At 50.5% G+C, this 17,726-nt stretch overlaps 1 protein-coding gene across 1 annotated transcript; it reads left to right on the forward strand.

Annotated features, from left to right (window-relative positions):
• The first annotated feature begins 98 nt into the window (after positions 1-98).
• LOC130372231 (protein phosphatase 1H-like) lies at positions 99-17,489 on the forward strand. Its single transcript, XM_056578100.1, has 9 exons — positions 99-630; positions 3,168-3,417; positions 4,320-4,685; positions 6,767-6,879; positions 7,086-7,170; positions 8,350-8,468; positions 11,741-11,912; positions 13,103-13,254; positions 13,367-17,489. The coding sequence occupies exons 1-9, from the start codon at positions 389-391 to the stop codon at positions 13,512-13,514; spliced, it is 1,647 nt and encodes a 548-aa protein (XP_056434075.1). The 5' UTR covers positions 99-388; the 3' UTR covers positions 13,515-17,489.
• The last annotated feature ends 237 nt before the right edge of the window (positions 17,490-17,726 follow it).

Here is a 17,726-nt window from a genome sequence, read left to right on the forward strand (position 1 = left end):
CCTCTCCTCCTGGTTGACGTTGCGTGAAAGCGGCTCCAATTCTCGCGAGAAGTACCACTGCACCTCCCGTCGGGAGGATAAGCAGCTCTCCACCAAAGCCAACCCGGGGTATCACATGACCCGCTAATCTCCAAATGCATTTCCGCTTCCATGAGGACTAAGAGCTGTTATCATCATCATCATCATCATCACCAACAGCAACGTTGTCATCACCGCAACCCCGTCGCCAACGGATGAAACCGTGAAACCGTCCGGTTAACGGGAGTGGGGGGTCTCGGTTGGCCGTTGCATCGCAGTCGAGCTGGGGGGAAACTCGGGAAAGGGGAGTCGCGGCGCCGCGCGTCGCCCCGCGGAAAACCTGCCGCTTCCGCCGCGACGCAGCGCCAACATGCTTACGCGAGTCAAGTCCGCGGTGGCCAACTTCATGGGGGGTGTCATGACTAGTGGGGGCGGTCATCCTCACGGCGGGGACCACGGCGGCTCCCACCTGCCCCTCAAGTTCCCGTACACCCGAGCGGGCTTCCTGGGGCTGACGCCGGACGAGGTGGAGTGCTCGGCCGACCACGCCGCCAGACCCATCCTGACCGTGCGGGAGACCGAGCGGTTACCGTGGGCCACCGGCTACGCCGAGTAAGTAGTCGAGCCTCGACCCCCCACCCGCCATCCCGCACTCATCATGCTCAGGGGGGCTTCGCTTCAGGATGATGATGTCATGGCTCTATCTACACCACACCTGTTTGTATAGGCTATGACGTCACGCTGTGTCCCCACCTCAGCCCGTGTCAATAACACGTTAATAACACGTTAGGATCATAACATGGATCAGATCACAGCATACACACCCGACCCAAGCATGCCGCCAGGCGTTAAGACGTCTGACCTGCTGCTATAGCCTGCCTCTGTGTGATTCTGTGTTCGTCTCTCTTGATCGAAGTGCCTTCTCCCTGACAAAAGGCTGCATGGTGAACTCGTATCAAGGACGTGTAAAGATGCGAGCATGATATGGAGTAATGCTGTAGCGTTTGTGAGTGTGGTGAGGGTTTCGTTTCGACGGTTCAGGTTTCAACGGCGACATGTGGACTTCCTGAAGTCCAGGAGGGATTCTGGGTGGCCGCCGGGGTCTCTCCCGTAATCAATAATACTCCACAACCGCTCTGCCGATCCACACTGTCTCCTGACATCAACCCACTCTCGCAAGTCAGTAAAACGAGATCTCTCTCTCCCGCTCTCTCTCTCTCTCTCTCTGCTGTGTGAGGTCACTAGTGGTGCTGAATCTGTGATTAAAACACCTCCATTGTGCTCCCCGGCTGCACATCGCCGGTCTCCATGGAAACCACACTATTACATCATCGTCTTCTCTCTCTCTCTCTCTGCTCCCCTGGCGATGTGATGCTGTGTCATGCGAGGGGTTCTGGGGTGGGGGGGTTCTGTCTAACGCAGAGAGAACGCCGCGAGGTCTGCCTCCGCACGCTCCTTCGCACTCCGGCCGCCCGGTCCAACGCCCACGTCGCGTCTACGACAGGAAACACACCAGTCTCCTGTCAGCTCACCTCACCCAGGCTTAGATCCCCGAGTCTTAGAGAGAGGGAGCGGACAGACCATAATAAGAGGGAAATATCCTTTGTAACATCGGTTACGACGTAGTCCTACATCAAAGCAGTGGCAGGCTTTCACGAGGACATTGCAGTCGGTTTGACGACTCGAAGAGCCGTCCAATGCTCTCAGTTTGGCCACACGGTTATACACTGAGGCTCGAAGCAGGAGAGAGCAAGATGGTCAAACTAAAGAACGTCCCCTTGCCTTTCTGCTCGCTCGCTGTGTTTGTTCCACCATTGTGATGTCGGGATTGGTTAGAGATGAGCTGGGAATCGTCTCATACCGAGACAGACGCTGTCGACTGGGAACAGACATTCCCTCCGTCCATCATACTCACTGATAGCCGACTGATGGCAATGACATTTCTCCCTTATTACACCCCGATAACCACTCTTAAACACTAACCTACATCACCTCGATGGGCTAGTTAAGAGATGTCACGATGGCTAGATGCTGAGATGGCTAGTCAGGTTAGGAACCAGCACACCTGATGCTGAAATAGGAGCTCTTTATGCAACGGTGGTGATTGTACTGTTATTCTATCCCGTCACAATATATTAGTGTGTCTGTTTATATCCATGTGGTTTAACTGGAGTATTCGATGGAGTGGCGAAACCGCCTCCAATGTCCTGGTGAAAGTCTGTCACTGCTTTGATGAATGACATCGTCCTTATCGATGTTACGGTGGATATTTCCTCCCTTATTATGGTCTGGCGGTCTGTCTTCCCCGTTCAACGCCCCCCCCGTAAGGTCACAAGAAGACTTAGAGGCTTTTAAAGTGCCGTCTCACTCATTTTTTCTCGCCGCCGTGCGGTAGTTGGGATCTCTGACGGTTGAGGTTCAGCCTCACTCGTAAGTCACTGTGGATAAAAACGGCTTTGGTTTTTGTGAAGGAATCGATAGCGTTGACGTTTACAATCCTTTTCTGCTGATCAGTCACTTGCCTTTAAGGTTTTCCTTTTCTACCATCGCTGAACTGGAGGCCTGGATGGTGAACATTAGGAACAGAATAGCACATGTTAGTATCGTAAAATGGACCAGAACCTGAGGGAATTTGCAACTAAAAGTATTTAGTTTTTCATTTTGAAAAACTGTTTGTGTTTTAATACAGAGTTTTTTTACAAGGAGATGCTTAATATATAATAGTTGTATTAGATAATGTATGATACTATAATAGATCATGTATTAATGTCAACTCAGAGTTATATTTTTCCTAAAGCTACCTACCGTCTACCGTCCTACCATATGTTCACTTAAAGCACAATAAACATCTTACCGGCTGGACGACCACGGACCCTGAGTCCTCACCCTCTGGTCCCTCTGGTCCCTCTGGTTCCTCTGATTCCTCTGGTCCCTCTGGTCCCTCTGGTCCCTCTGGTCCCTCTGGTTCCTCTGATTCCTCTGGTTCCTCTGGTCCCTCTGGTTCTCCTGGTCCCTCTGGTTCCTCTGGTCCCTCTGGTTCCTCTGGTCCCTCTTGTTCCTCTGGTTCCTCTGGTTCTTCTGTTTCCTCTGGTTCTGCTGGTTCATCTGTTCTTGATCCAGCACTGACCTGAACATGCCCCCCCCCCCAGGGTGATCAACGCGGGGAAGAGCGCCCTGAACGAGGACCAGGCCAGCTGCGAGATGGTCGGGGTCCGCCGGAGACCGGTCAGCTTCTGCCCGCCGGCCACGCCCCCGGCCACGCCCGGCGGGCCCAGTAAGACCCCCGGAGGGACCCCCACCGGGACCCCCGGCGGCACGCCCAGTGGGACGCCCAGCACCCTGCGACGCAACACGCTGCCCAACGGACACGGCCTCCTCCAGATGGAGCCCGCCGCCGAGGTGTGTGTGTGTGTGTGTGTGTGTGTCTGTGTTTGTGTGTCTGTGTGTGTGTGTGTGTGTGTGTGTGTTTGTCTCTGTGTGTGTGTGTGTGTGTGTGTCTGTGTTTGTGTGTGTCTGTGTGTATGTCTCTGTGCGTGTGTGTGTGTGTGTGTGTGTGTGTGTGTGTGTGTCTGTGCGTGTGTGTGTGTGTGTCTGTGTGTGTCTCTGTGTGTGTGTGTGTGTGTGTGTGTGTGTGTCTGTGTGTGTGTGTGTGTGTGTGTGTGTGTGTGTGTGTCTGTGTGTCTCTGTGTGTGTGTGTGTGTGTGTGTGTGTATGTGTGTGTGGGGGGGGGGGGGGGGGGGGTTACACTAAATAGTATCTGTTATAATATATCTGTATCTGCTCCTGGTTCATCTCTCATTGAATTGAGACCATCAGAGCGTCTCCTCGTCTCCTCGTCTCCTCGTCTCCTATTTCATTAGTTTGTGGAATGCCTCGTCAATGAGACAATTATCCACGGGGGATTAATGGAGTTACTCTTGAGTTACTCAGAGTAACAGTAACTACTAGTTACTGCAGAGTTTCTCAGGCATGGATAATTGTTTAAGTGCACATAGTTTGTATTTCTAGTCTTGCTCTCTTCCCGCTCTTTTCTGCTCTCTTGAAAACCCTGCAGGACCTGTAACCACGAAAAACACAACAAGAACCGGAAATGAAGTACAAAAAACGTGTCATATCCCGAAAATTATGATTATGACGTCCCGAGTTGTATTTTTTACTAATAACCATCACTTAGCAATACCAGTGTATAAGTATCTCTATTCGAGTCGTCTTCAGTGAAGTTCGACGTGTTAAGCAGACGTTCTTCGCTCTGCCGCTCTCCTCACTGCGGGTGCGTTTGTTTCCCCCCCCTCTGTGTGCAGGAGCGGGAGGGGCTGTTCTACCACTACTGGGCGCTGTTCGACGGCCACGCGGGCTCGGGCGTGGCCATCATGGCGTCCCGCCTCCTCCACCACCACCTGGCGGGCCACCTGCAGCCGGTGGTGGACGTGCTGCACGGGCCGCGAGCCGCGCCCATCGTGCTGGGGGAGGAGCTTAACCCGCCCCCCCTGGAGCCCGGCTCCGCGAGGTCCCTCTGCAGGGCCACCTCGCTGCGGGGGGCCGCGGGGGCCCCCGGCGGGCAGGCGGGGGCCCCCTGCTGCACCCCCCCTCCGCGCTACTTCATGGAGAAGAAGATCCAACACGAGAGCCTGGTGGTGGGGGCCCTGGAGAACGCCTTCAAGGAGATGGTGAGGGGGGGGGGTGGAGAGAGGGGAGGGAGAGAGAGAGAGAGGAAGAGAGGGAGGGAGGGATGGAGGGAGGGAGGGAGGGATGGAGGGAGGGAGGGGGGAGTAAGAGAGGAAGGGAAGGGAGGGAGGGAGGGAGGGGGGGAGTGAGTGAGAGAGGAAGGGAGGGGGGAGGGAGGGAGGGGGGAGTGAGTGGGAGAGGAAGGGAGGGGGGGGAGTGGGAGAGGAAGGGAGGGGGGGAGGGGGGAGTGAGCGAGGGAATGAGAGAGTGAGGTAGTGAGGGAGGGAGGGATGGAGGGAGGGAGGAAGGGGGGGAGGGAGGGAGGGGGAGAGAGAGAAAGATAGATGACAGTGAGTAAGTATAGGAGACTGTTGCCTAGACTGATGCAGCATGTGTAAGGAGCTTAAAACTGATGGCTTACCCAGGGCTTTTTACAAAGGCAGGGAATCAAACTGTTAAAAGTAAACCATCGTTTTTTCTTTCTTCACACCCGGCTACAACCTGCCAACACCACGCCTACACGCACACACACGCACGCAGACAAAATCGCACACGCGCGTATGTTTACGCTACAGAGCTGAGGCAAACGCCTCCTATTCTCACGCTGGCGGTAATTCGCCCTTTCACACTCTAATTCTTTCTCTGAAAGCCAGAATCGTACGCCAACATTTGTTTTTTTTCACGATGGCACTGTGCACACATCCTATCAACTTGGCTCCCATCTGGAGGGAGGGGCAGGGGTCGAATCAAATTGATCGTCACACTGTATACAGTACACGTGAGAGGGAACATGGCAAGCCGTCGACATGTCACACTGCACGGCCAACGAACACAATGGTCCAACGTCATCGTTGAAATCGGGCTGCGTTTGTGTCGTCTGTCACTACCGCTGTCAGCCACTAGATGGCAGCGTAACGCCGCCGCTCCAGCGGTGCTTATATAAGACGGCCTGCTCGTCGGAGATAACTGGGTCATACTGATCCTGCTGCAGCCTTTTACGTAAATACACAGAAATGCATCTTTCTTTTCACTAACCCACTCTCCACCATTCATCAACGGATAATAATAAACCTGAATCGGTGTGTGCGTGGCAGAAGCGAGTGCGGTTTGTGTGAGGGAATTTGATACCCTGGTTCAGACACTGCATGGTGTAGTTTACCCGTGCTGCAGGTCAACAAGTCCTGCTTCCCTCACTTTCTCCGTATCCCTGTTTGTAAGACACACACAGACACAGGCACGCGCACAGACACACACATGCAAACAGACATACACACACTCACAGACACACACGCTCACAGAAACACACACACCCGCGCGCACAGATACACGCACACGCGAACACACACAAGCACACACTTACACACACAAAAAATCTGAAATAACTAAATGATGGATCAGCAAACATTTAGCGATTCTCCAGTCTTGACTGCACACACACGCCATTCTTTGGGGATCACAACTCTTAAAGACGAGGAGGAACAGACGCACTCTGATTTGTGCGTCCCTGCACCCAGCCGAGCCTCCTCCACGGAGACCACACACGTGTACCGACCCCACCTTGTCATGAACACACAACGTTGAAATACCGCCTGCGTGTTTGTGTGTTTGACGCGCACACACCATCCAAACACGGGACATGCTAAAGTCTAAACGTGTTTCACGGAATCTTCTGGATCATGCCCACGGAGATTGTACAGATTTCTTTCACTCACAATCACACTCAAACACGGCTTCAAACCGTTCTCCGTACCGGCCTTGAAAACCCCTGGTGTGGAGCTAGCAACAGAGCTGTGTGTGTGTGTGTGTGTGTGTGTGTGTGTGTGTGTGTGTGTGTGTGTGTGTGTGTGTGTGTGTGTGTGTGTGTGTGTCTGTGTCTGTGTCTGTGTCGTGTGTGTGTGTGTGTGTGTGTGTGTCTGTGTGTGTCCGTGTCGTGTGCGTGTCAAACAGGGAAACTGAAAGAAACAGCCGAGATGCACCCTGTTAGCAGTACCGGACGTTAAATGGACATTCTGATCGAATCACTAAGTCAGTCCTCTCTCCCCCCTCCCCCCTCCCCTCCTCTCCCCCACACTCCTCCCCCCAGGACGCCCAGGTGGAGAGGGAGAAGCAGGTGTTCAACATCTCAGGGGGCTGTACGGCCCTGGTGGCCGTCTACCTGCTGGGCAAGCTCTACGTCGCCAACGCTGGAGACAGCAGGTGTGTGTGGGGGTGTGTGTGTGGGGGGGGTGTGGGTTGGTGGGTGTATCTGTGTGTCTGTCTGCCTGTCTGTCTGTCTGTCTGTGTGTGTGTACGTGTCTACGTGTGTTTGTGTGTATGTGCGTGCGTGTGTTTGTGCGTGTGTCTGTCTGTGCATGCGGGTGCATGTGCGTGTGTGAGTATTAAGAACTGCCTGTGTTCTCCAGGGCCATCATCATCAGGAACGGGGACATCATCCCCATGTCCACAGAGTTCACCCCCGAGTCTGAACGGCAGAGACTGCAGTTCCTGGTGAGACACGCACACAGACAGACACACCATATAGTATCACACACACACACACACACACACATCTACATATAACACACACACACACACACACACACACACACACACACACACACACACACACACACACACACACACATCTACATATAACACACACACACACACACACACACACACACACACACACACACACACACACACACACACACACACACACACACACACACACACACACACATATCAGACACACACGGATGCACACACACACACACACACACACACACACACACACACACACACACACACACACGAACACACACACATACATATAAAAGACACAAAGACACAGACACACACCGTATATCACACGCACACGCACGCACACATCTACATATAACACACACACACACACACATACATATAAAAGACACACACACACAGACACACAGCGTATATCACACACACGCACACATCTACATATAACAAACACACACACACACACACACACACACACACACACACACACACACACACATATATCACACACACACGGACGCACACACACACAAACACACACACACCCATACATATAAAGGACACACACACACACATACATATAACACACACACACACACACACACACACACACACACACACACACACACACAACACACACACACACAAACACTGCATATCAGACAGACACACACACACACACACACACACACACACACAAACACGTATATAAAACACAAACACACATACATAGATATAACGCATATAAAACACACACGCATACATGTAACACGTATATATTTACTGCAAGTCTCTTTGGATAAAAGCATCTACTAAATGAAAGTGCATTGTAAAACAGAGCATGAATAAGATATCAGAGATATCAACAGAGAATGTCAGCATCCAACTACTACTAACTCTGTGAAAGAAGGGTCTGTGTGTGTGTGTGTGTGTGTGTGTGTGTGTGTGTGTGTGTGTGTGTGTGTGTGTGTGTGTGTGTGTGTGTGTGTGTGTGTGTGTTTGCGTGTGTGTAGAGACTGTTTATGTGATGTGGAACAGGGTATGTTTTACTCCCTGCCTGTAACCACGGTAACGCAGCTTCAAGGCCAGAAGGTTGTGTGTGTGCTCGGGTGGTGGTAGCCATGGTAACGGTGGTGTGTGTGTCAGGGCTTCATGCAGCCCCACCTGCTGGGCCGTGACTTCACCCACCTGGAGTTCCCCCGAAGGGTGCAGAGGAAGGAGGTGGGCAAGAGGATGCTGTACCGCGACTTCACCATGATGGGCTGGTCAGTACCCCCGTCTCACTCTGCCCGTCTCACCCCACCCGTCTCACCCCACCCGTCTCACCCCACCCGTCTCACCCCACCCGTCTCACCCCACCCGTCTCACTCTGTCAGTCTCACTCCATTCGCCTCACTCCACAGTCTCCATCCACCCGTCTCCCTCCACCCGTCTCACTCCACCGATCTCCTTCCACCTGTCTCACTCCACCCGTCTCACTCCACCCCTCACTCCACCCGTCTCCCTCCACCCGTCTCACTCCACCTGTCTCCATCCACCTGTCTCCCTCCACCCGTCTCACTCCACCTGTCTCCATCCACCTGTCTCACTCCACCCGTCTCCCTCCACCCCTCACTCCACCTGTCTCCATCCACCCCTCACTCCAACAGTCTCACCCCACCCGTCTCACTCAACCCATCCCTGTCTCTCTGTCCATCTCTCGCTCCCAGTTTCAATCTAATTGAAAGAGCTTTATTGCCGTGGAAAGTACATTTTTTAAGTAAAGTCATTTTGGATTTGTACTTATTTTTCATTTCTATAATTTTTTAAAAGCATCTTCTTTAATTCTCTCTCTTGCACACACACACACACACACACACACACACACACACACACACACACACACACACACACACACACACACACACACACACACACACACACACACACACACACACACACACACACACACACACACACACACACACACACACACACACACACACACACTCTCTTTCTCTGTCTCTCCCTCTCCCCGAAACCTTCACTTCTCTCTTAACGTGTGTTGCCCTGGCAACACACGCATCGTCCGTGCGGCAGAGTAAAGTACACACGCGGCTGCATACTTACTCTGTACTGTCTGTGTGTCATCACACACATCCTCCCTTGGGCCCAGTACTCAACAAATACTTTAGCATGCATCAAATACTTGAATATGCATCAAATGCTTTAGCATTGCATCAAAACCTTTCAGCATGCATCAAACACGTTAGTATGCATCAAAGACTTTAGTGGGAATCAAAGATTTGAGCACGCATCAAGTCTTTCAGAATGTGTCAACACATTAGTTTGAATCGAAACATGTCGTGTGCATCAAAGATTTTTGTATGCATCAAATCTTTCGTCCCTTTACCGAGCGTTAAACACTTTATTATGTATCCGATACTAGAATATGTATAAAATACTTGTGTATGCATCAAATCCGTCATCTTAAGTTCTCCGAAAAGGTCCTTTTAATGTCGTCTCTGGTCGCCACGGTGACGAGAGGGGAGACACAAAGAGAAGGGCGAAGGGTGGACCGGGTTGCTACGGACGACACGGCGGCCCACGTTATGGGATGTGTCGTCGAGATGATCTTGAGAGTACTTCAAGAATATCCACTCTATGCAGAATACGGAGAGAAAGATTCAACTAATTATATTCTTTGGTCCAGATCAGATTGCAACAGCGATGCGTGAGCCTGATACTATTGATTATCTGTTGATTGATAAGTCAGTTGATTGAATGACTTTAGCGTTGCTTCGGTTGACTTGATTCGGTAATCTCTCACGGACTTCATCTTGCCTTCACCCCACTACTCTCTCCCTTTCCCTCGAATGCCTCTCCTCTACCTCTCTCTTTCCATCTCTCCCTCCTTCCCATCCTCCCCCCCCTCCCCCTCTCTCTTCTGTTAAAGGGACGGACATAAAAGGAGAGAGCTCCAGAGCGTCTCTTTTGTCTGTCTCTGCCGTCTCCCTGTCTGTCTGCCAGACCGGCTGTCAGACAGACAGGTAGATGCGCCGGGGCCGGGTCCGGGTGTTTGATGTCAGTCTCGTGTGCCCGCGTCGGTTCGGCGTGGATCTCCTCTAACGAGTTGAAGCCCCCGCCAGCCCCCGCCCCCCCCACCCCCCAGACTCTCCTTCCTGCAGACTTCAAAGAGTCTGCTCCGCCGTTTGTTCTGCGTTACATCATCGCACGTGCACGTCGCTGCGCGGGGTTCCAGAGTGCACGTGAAGAGGAGCGCGCGCACGTCTATGCTAAAGCTTCCTGTTCTGGCGGAGACCGGGGCGGCGAGCGTTGAGTCGGACTACAGATGAGGAGCGACCCGTCTGGTCTACGCACGTGCACGCACGCGCAGACACACAAACGCACACACACGCACAAACGCATGCACACGCACACGCAGACACACAGACGAGATGGGGCTTGAAGCCGAAGCCAGTGGAGGCAGGGTGCGTGGATGTGGGGTGGAATGGTTTAGTTTGGTTGACCAAACTCCGTATAAAAAAATGACCTATATATATAAATATACATATATTATAGGGTTCTCCCATAACAATGTAATGGTGGTGCTGCGACACCATGTTACATCTTAAATCTGCAGCGACGAAGACATGAAACGGTCTAATCCGTTAAAACACTAATCGGTTGTTTCATTGGAATAACGCTTCAAAAAGCCCAACACATGGCGTCGTCGATGGGAGGACGAATTCTGTGGCGTTCTGATCCACTCTCGGTCCGAGTCCGACTGGGTCACAGCAGACCTCAGTGTAAAGTGGGTCACAGCCCAGACGAGCCACAGAGGAGGACGACGTCGATACGAGCTGTTGTTCCGTGTTTACCGCGACGAGCGGTAACGGCGATGTGATGCGCAGCCAAGGTCCTCCACGGTGCTTGAAGTCATAGCGAGGCTGTGTGGCGGCGCTGGTGTGTGTGTGAGAGGACTCTTAATGGAAACATGACCCACTTAAGTTCCACTGAAGACGCACTGCTCTGACAGTATGGGGGGGTACTTCATACATGATCCTACGAGTAGGAAGGTGGTTTGTACTTTGTGCAGAGTTTCAATTGAATCACAGCGCAGCACTGGCGCTATTCAAGAGCACGTGAAGAGAGTCACTAGATAACGGAACAACGGAGAGGAATGAAAACGGTAACTCGAGTATATCACCTTAGCAGCATCCAAACCTGAACGGTTCAGACCTCTTCCCTGAATGGTAAATGGACTGCATTCATACAGCGCTGTTCTATCCAGTGGCCACTCAAAGCCCTTTACAATAGTCAATCAATCATGCACACATTCACACGCCGACGGCGGTGTCAACCATGCCAGGGCCACAGCCAGCTCGTCGGGAGAAGTTAGGGTGAGGTGTCTTGCTCAGGGACACCGTGACACTCTAGATGGAGCCGGGATGCATACTAACAACCTTCCGGTTACCAGCCGACCCGCTCTACCTTCTGAGCCGCGTTCCATCCCCAACGTGCGTGTAATGCCTTCTCTCTCCACTGTGTGTCCCAGGGCTTATAAGACCATCGAGGAAGAGGACCTGAGGTTCCCGCTGGTCTACGGCGAGGGGAAGAAGGCGCGCGTGCTCGCCACCATCGGGGTCACGCGGGGGCTGGGCGACCACGACCTCAAAGTCCACGACTCCAACATCTACATCAAACCCTTCATGTCCTGCTGCCCAGAGGTACGACCTTTGACCCTAACCCATTCGTACGACCTTTGACCCTAACCCAGCGGTACGACCTTTCACCCTAACCCAGTCGTGCCACCTTTGACCCTAGCCCAGAGGTACAACCTTTAACCCTAACCCAGTCGTACGAAATTTGACCCTAACCCAGAGGTACGACCTTTAACCCTAACCCATTCCTTTAGATGCAGCTCTTTCCTTCACCATCTTACTCTCTCTAACCCACTATCATCCTCTTCCCATTGCCTTGAATGGTCAGGGACTCTCTGCATCCGCCTGCAGCACGCCACCCACAGGCCGTTAGAGGAACTACATGAGTGTCTCTTTTGCATGAACTCTCGGCCGCTGCTTGGTCCCTTCTGGATTACCGTTGCTCAGGGGAAACGGCAGGCTTCCGTTCTCCTGCCGATTTTCCGCTGTACTTTAACCCTCCTGTCTGTGTCTCAGTCTGGCAGTCGTTTCTATTCCCTGTCATCTCCAGTGAGGGCAACTCCTCCACCGCTCTTTACCTCAAGGTCTCCTCTCTGCACTCTCCTCCTCTCCCTGCGTTCTCTGCTCTCTCCTCACTCCCTCTCTCCTCTCCTCTCTCCTCACTCCCTCTCTCCTCTCTCCTCTCTCTCCTCCTCTCCTCTCTCCCTCCTCTCCTCTCTCCCTCCTCTCTCCTCACTACCTCTCTCCTCTCCTCTCTCCTATCTCCTCTCTCCTCTCTCTCCTCACTCCCTCCCTCCTCTCCCCTCTCTCCTCTCTCCTGACTCCCTCCCTCCTCTCCCCTCTCTCCTCTCTCCTCACTCCCTCTCTCCTCTCTCCTCTCTCCTTTGCGCTCGGAGTCCTTGAATCTTTAATAAATTAACATCTAGGTCATACACAGGTCGGCTGTAAATGCGGAGAGCGTAAACATCAAAGGCTTAGCCACAGACACATTTAACAAGACATTCTGCATTCTTTCAGGCCCTTCAAAGAGACCTCAGCATCTAGCTATTTTAGTGGAGCGTGGCATCTCTGACTGAACATGCGGGGGTGTACCTGTATGTAGTCCTGTGGGCTGTACCTGATTGGTAGTCCTGTCTAGGGATGTATCTGACTTACAGTCCTGTGGGGTCGTACCTGTGTTGTAGTCCTGTGTGGTCGCACCTGTGTTGTAGTCGGGTCTTGGTGTAACATTGACGGTGTGGTTCTCCGGTGTAAAGGTGAAGGTCTACAACCTGGCGCAGTACCAGCACGGCACAGATGACGTTCTGGTGATGGGAACAGATGGATTATGGGATGTCCTCTCCAACCAGGAAGTGGCTGAGGCAACAACCACTTTCCTCGCCAACTGTGACCCCGATGACTCTCACAGGTGTGTATGTGTGTGCGTGCCTGCATGTAGGTGTGTCCGTCCTACATGAATCAATCAACCAACCAACCAATCGACAAATCAACCAACCAATGTCCTCCATCTTGTGCCGCAGGTACACGATGGCGGCCCAGGACCTGGTGATGCGGGCGCGGGGCGTGCTGCGCGACCGCGGCTGGCGCATCAGCAACGAGCGCCTGGGCTCCGGGGACGACATCTCCGTCTTCATCATCCCTCTGATGTACGGGAACCCCCAGCTCTAGGGGGGAGCCCTGGAGGCCTTGAGGCCCCCGAAGCAACACCCCTCTGGAAGGGTGTCGCGACAGTAGGCCATGAAATCCTTTTTTTATGTTTTGAATAAGGGGCGAGATCGACCTCGTCCTCTGATCTGCGTCGGGGTTGCTCGTCTTGAAGCACCTCGGTCGGGACACATTAAGACCTTCTGGGAGAAAGGCGGATGATAACGGATTCGGACACGAGGCGTCTTACACCACCCAGGAAGCTCCCGGAGCAAAGCAAGCTGCTCTTGCGGGAAGCTGGTTAGGCAGAAGCAGGAAGAAATCCCTTGGAGAGGCAGGAGAAGATCGCTTTGTAGATCTGGGTCCTTGCTCCTTTTTCCATCTATCGGTTCCTCCGAGAGCTCTTCCTTGTTTGTGTGTGATACGAAGGAACTTCCTGTCATCCTCCCGTCCTCTTCATCCTGAGCTCCTTCCCGTCCCATGTTCTGTCACGTCCCGAATGGAACTCTGCAAAGCACAACCCAGATTCTCTCTAAGCAAAACTCATCGTGAAGAATTAGTGAAGTAAGCGTGTGACGTCCTCCGTTGCGGACGACAGCCATTAGGAAACCATCCCAACTCTCCCAGTTACCAGGGATGGTGATGGTGGCTGGGTGGGGTGGGGGTAGAGGGGTCATGACGAGCTTATGTTAGTGATGGTAGGTCTGCAGTAGGGCCTTGCAGGGAGAAGATCTTTCTGCTCTAGATTAAAGAATGGTGCTGCAATGGTGCTTCTCTCTCTAAAAGGGAGACAAACGTAAACATACAAGAAAGACAGGCACTTAATTCCCTAGAGACCGGCAACGTATTGATAGGAGAGACCGTAACCACCAGTACACAAAAATCTGTTTGAGTAGTTCAGCCTCCAGAGTTGCGAGAGGTCACAGGGTAGGTTTGTTGGTCCGTAATACATCGGTGTGGACACTCCCACTTGAGACGTGAGAAAACATCATGTTTTCGTGACGTGGAGCTGCGAATGTTTTTTGGTCTAAACCAATCACAAAATAGATGTCTGTCGCTTTAATGAGTTCCCGCCTTGGAGCTATGGTTTTGAAGTTCAATTATATCCCATTCAAAATAGTGCATGAACATACACGACGATACAAAAGTTATCAAGGACAACTCTCAACTCCTCATTAAGACACGCAAAGTGGTCAACACTGTCTGCTTGGGAACCTGGCTACATGCCCTTAAACGTTCAGCCGTGGTGCTACTGTGACACAGGTGGTTTGTGTGTCAACGCAGAGTTCCCGGAACTTGACACATGTCTCTCAGAATACCTCCCATCCTGGGACCAGGGAGCCTGGCAGAGACTAATGCTAGCCACACTGTAGTTAGAGGCTGTTCCTGAACCTTGTTACATACAAACTTCATTCTGTTACCAGGTGTTAATAATAAGGTCTTAATACATGTGTAAATACACTGTATCACGACACTCATCTTAAGTGTTAGCTTTTACAGTTTTTTTAATAGTAGGTGTGAATATGATTACGGCCACAGTATATACTCACCTCGGCTACTGCTGGTATGCTGGTACAGTGTGATTTTGAAGGAACCGGGATGAACTTCTGCCATTGGCCATTGGCAAAGAATCGATCCATGCCCTTAAGTGGAAGAGGCGGTTTATGGGTATGAAATTCCCTCATGATACTCACTTTCCCTGTAAATATCTGAAGTCAATGAAGTGGAAAACCTCAATAGATTTGTCCGTCCTTGGTGTTGCCTTGCACTCTGAACTTCCCATAACTAATCAATCAATCAACCAATCAATCAATCAATCACCAATAGAAAGGCGTTTCTTGAGACTGAAGATGAGTGACAGGGGTCTGTTGTATTTAGATCAGGATGGTTTAGGGATTGGGGTATTTATTATTCCTATTCGGACAGGAAGGGGAAGTTTTGCACATTAAGGAGAGCCCTTTTGGGATGCAGTTTCTCATAGTTTGAGTCGACATAGACGGTACTGAAGGGAACGCCGAAGCTTGAAGTCGGGTGACACTGCACTCATATTCGGCATGCAGAAGATTTGGAGGAGTAGACTTTAACTTAAATGTAACTCCTATGGTTTTTAAATATGTGTGCAGAAAAACATGTAGGTGGGACTCTGGTTGTAGATCAATGCTTATCGGTTGGTTTCATGGATGTAAAGTTTTTAGAAACTGATTAGCATTTCACTTTTGCTGATTAGCTTGTTAGCCAACAAGACCCTGCATGAAGTTTGTGATAAGAGGTTTGAAACAACCGTTACTTAAATTGCTGCTCGCTTAGCCGTAGAGCTAAGCCCCCCATGTAGCAGGTTGATTCCAAAGAGAGGACCGGGGAGGTGTTTGACAGGTGGAGGAATACGTGCCATGCCGACGTTAAGTACGGGCTTTATGTACTGAAGCCCCCTTCGTCTCTGGTGGGTTTCTGTTCAGCCGACGGAAGACAGCGTCATGGTCGAGCCATCCAAACGTACTTCATTTATGTACGGTGCTTTTTGTTTCCTTAAAAAGATTGTCATTTACAGTTGAACATATTTGTTGGTCTATGAATGTCTTGAGGGAGTCCGCGGTACATTTCATCGTGATTATTTGTTTTGACTGACTTTTGCATGAAAATAGACCTTATTGCTGCCGTTTTGGTGAGCTGGATGGAGAAACCTTCCTAAACCTTTGGAGAAACCAATACAGCTCAATGGGAAAGCATTCTAGGGGGAATTTATGTGGGTTAATATATATATAATTAAAATATATAAATATATATATGTAAAAAAAAAGGAATGGCAATACAAATTGGCGTAATGCCAACGTGGGGGGGTGGGGGGTGGAGGGAAAATAACGCATCGAGTTTTCCAAGATTCCAAGGGTTCGAGGTTCATCTCCCCCCAAATAACCAACATGGCTGACAGGTGAATGTGGTCTATCCCAATCTGTCTGCTCAACCATGAAATAAGCTATTTTATAACCCCGAAACAGCAGTCTTTCATTGTCTTTTATGCTTGTCTGATTTTCATGTTTCAGATTTCAAGTTGAATTTTAAACATATAAAAGGGGCGGCACTCACTAGACGTTGGTGAGAGCTATGTTTGGTTTTGTTTGTTCTTGGGCATCAAGGCGTTCTAGCCTGTGGTCACATCAGTGTACATTAGTTCTTATGATGCTGTCTTTGGGGCCTTAATGTTTGGTGAATGTTAATCCTACCTGCAGTAGAAAGAAAACTAGCAAGTCATTCCATTAGGCTCTCCCATATATCAATGTAAAAGAGTTTATTAATGCATCTATTTATTTAAGTTCATGTTTATTGTTCTGGTCATGCAACTAAACCCTCTGCCCAGGTTTGACTATTGCGTAACACCAGTATGACCAGTTAAGGGTCTCCGGTAATACCATATTCTCTGGAACATACCAAGTCCATCTAAAAGGTGTGTTGCTTGAAGATATTTAAAAGGGGCCCTATTTCACCACCAGATGTGGTGTGTTGCGTCACATGTGGGAGTGACATCACAAGTGGGCGTGTCCACCAAGATGTACAACAGATACGTCACTGATAGGCCGATCCATCATGCATCTTGGTGGACTTGACACGCCCACTTGTGATGTCGCTGGATTGTAGTTTATGAATGGATTGTAATAACTCATCAACACAGTTAGGAAAGTTGTCCTTTTAAAGTGCGCTTGGTTACAATCCTTGCACTTTTAAATGTTCTTTCAGACATTTAAAGTTACCCTTTGGAAGATATTGTAAGTGACCATCTTAGACCGTTGTACTTCTCTGCTCGTTTTATCTGTGAATGTGAAATTGTATGTTTTTTTTATAAAAAGAAACAAGTTAATTATTCAAGAAAGCTATTTTTCATATTCTTTTGTCCATCATCATCGGTGATCATTGGTGTTTTACCTTCAGTGTTTTTTTCCAAACTTTGTCCAATAAGTGAAATCAATCTATTTTTGTCTTGACTCATTATTGACGGGTTTCTTTGGCTGCAGCTTCATGAGACCTGAGGGCATCAGTCAGCCAATCATCAATCAGGGTTGATCTATTCACGTGACCGCTGGCCTTCTACATTACAGAAGTACTTTAACTCAAAAATGGTTTATTAATCAGAATTACCATCGAGACACACGTTTGAAGGATGTAAATGTATTTGCTTTAAACAATACATGCTGAGCTATCATCAGTTATGGAAATGACCCAAACCCGTCCTTCACAGTGAAA

The sequence above is a fragment of the Gadus chalcogrammus genome, chromosome 19 (genome assembly GCF_026213295.1).
Source record: "Gadus chalcogrammus isolate NIFS_2021 chromosome 19, NIFS_Gcha_1.0, whole genome shotgun sequence".
Taxonomy (NCBI): Eukaryota; Metazoa; Chordata; class Actinopteri; order Gadiformes; family Gadidae; genus Gadus; species Gadus chalcogrammus.

Excerpts from the sequence above, each read along its gene's own strand:
- LOC130372231 (XM_056578100.1), top strand. The coding sequence starts at position 389 with ATGCTTACGCGAGTCAAGTCCGCGGTGGCCAACTTCATGGGGGGTGTC. Across the intron at positions 631-3,167 it reads TGGGCCACCGGCTACGCCGA|GGTGATCAACGCGGGGAAGA; the intron begins GTAAGTAGTCGA and ends CCCCCCCCCCAG. Across the intron at positions 4,686-6,766 it reads AGAACGCCTTCAAGGAGATG|GACGCCCAGGTGGAGAGGGA; the intron begins GTGAGGGGGGGG and ends TCCTCCCCCCAG.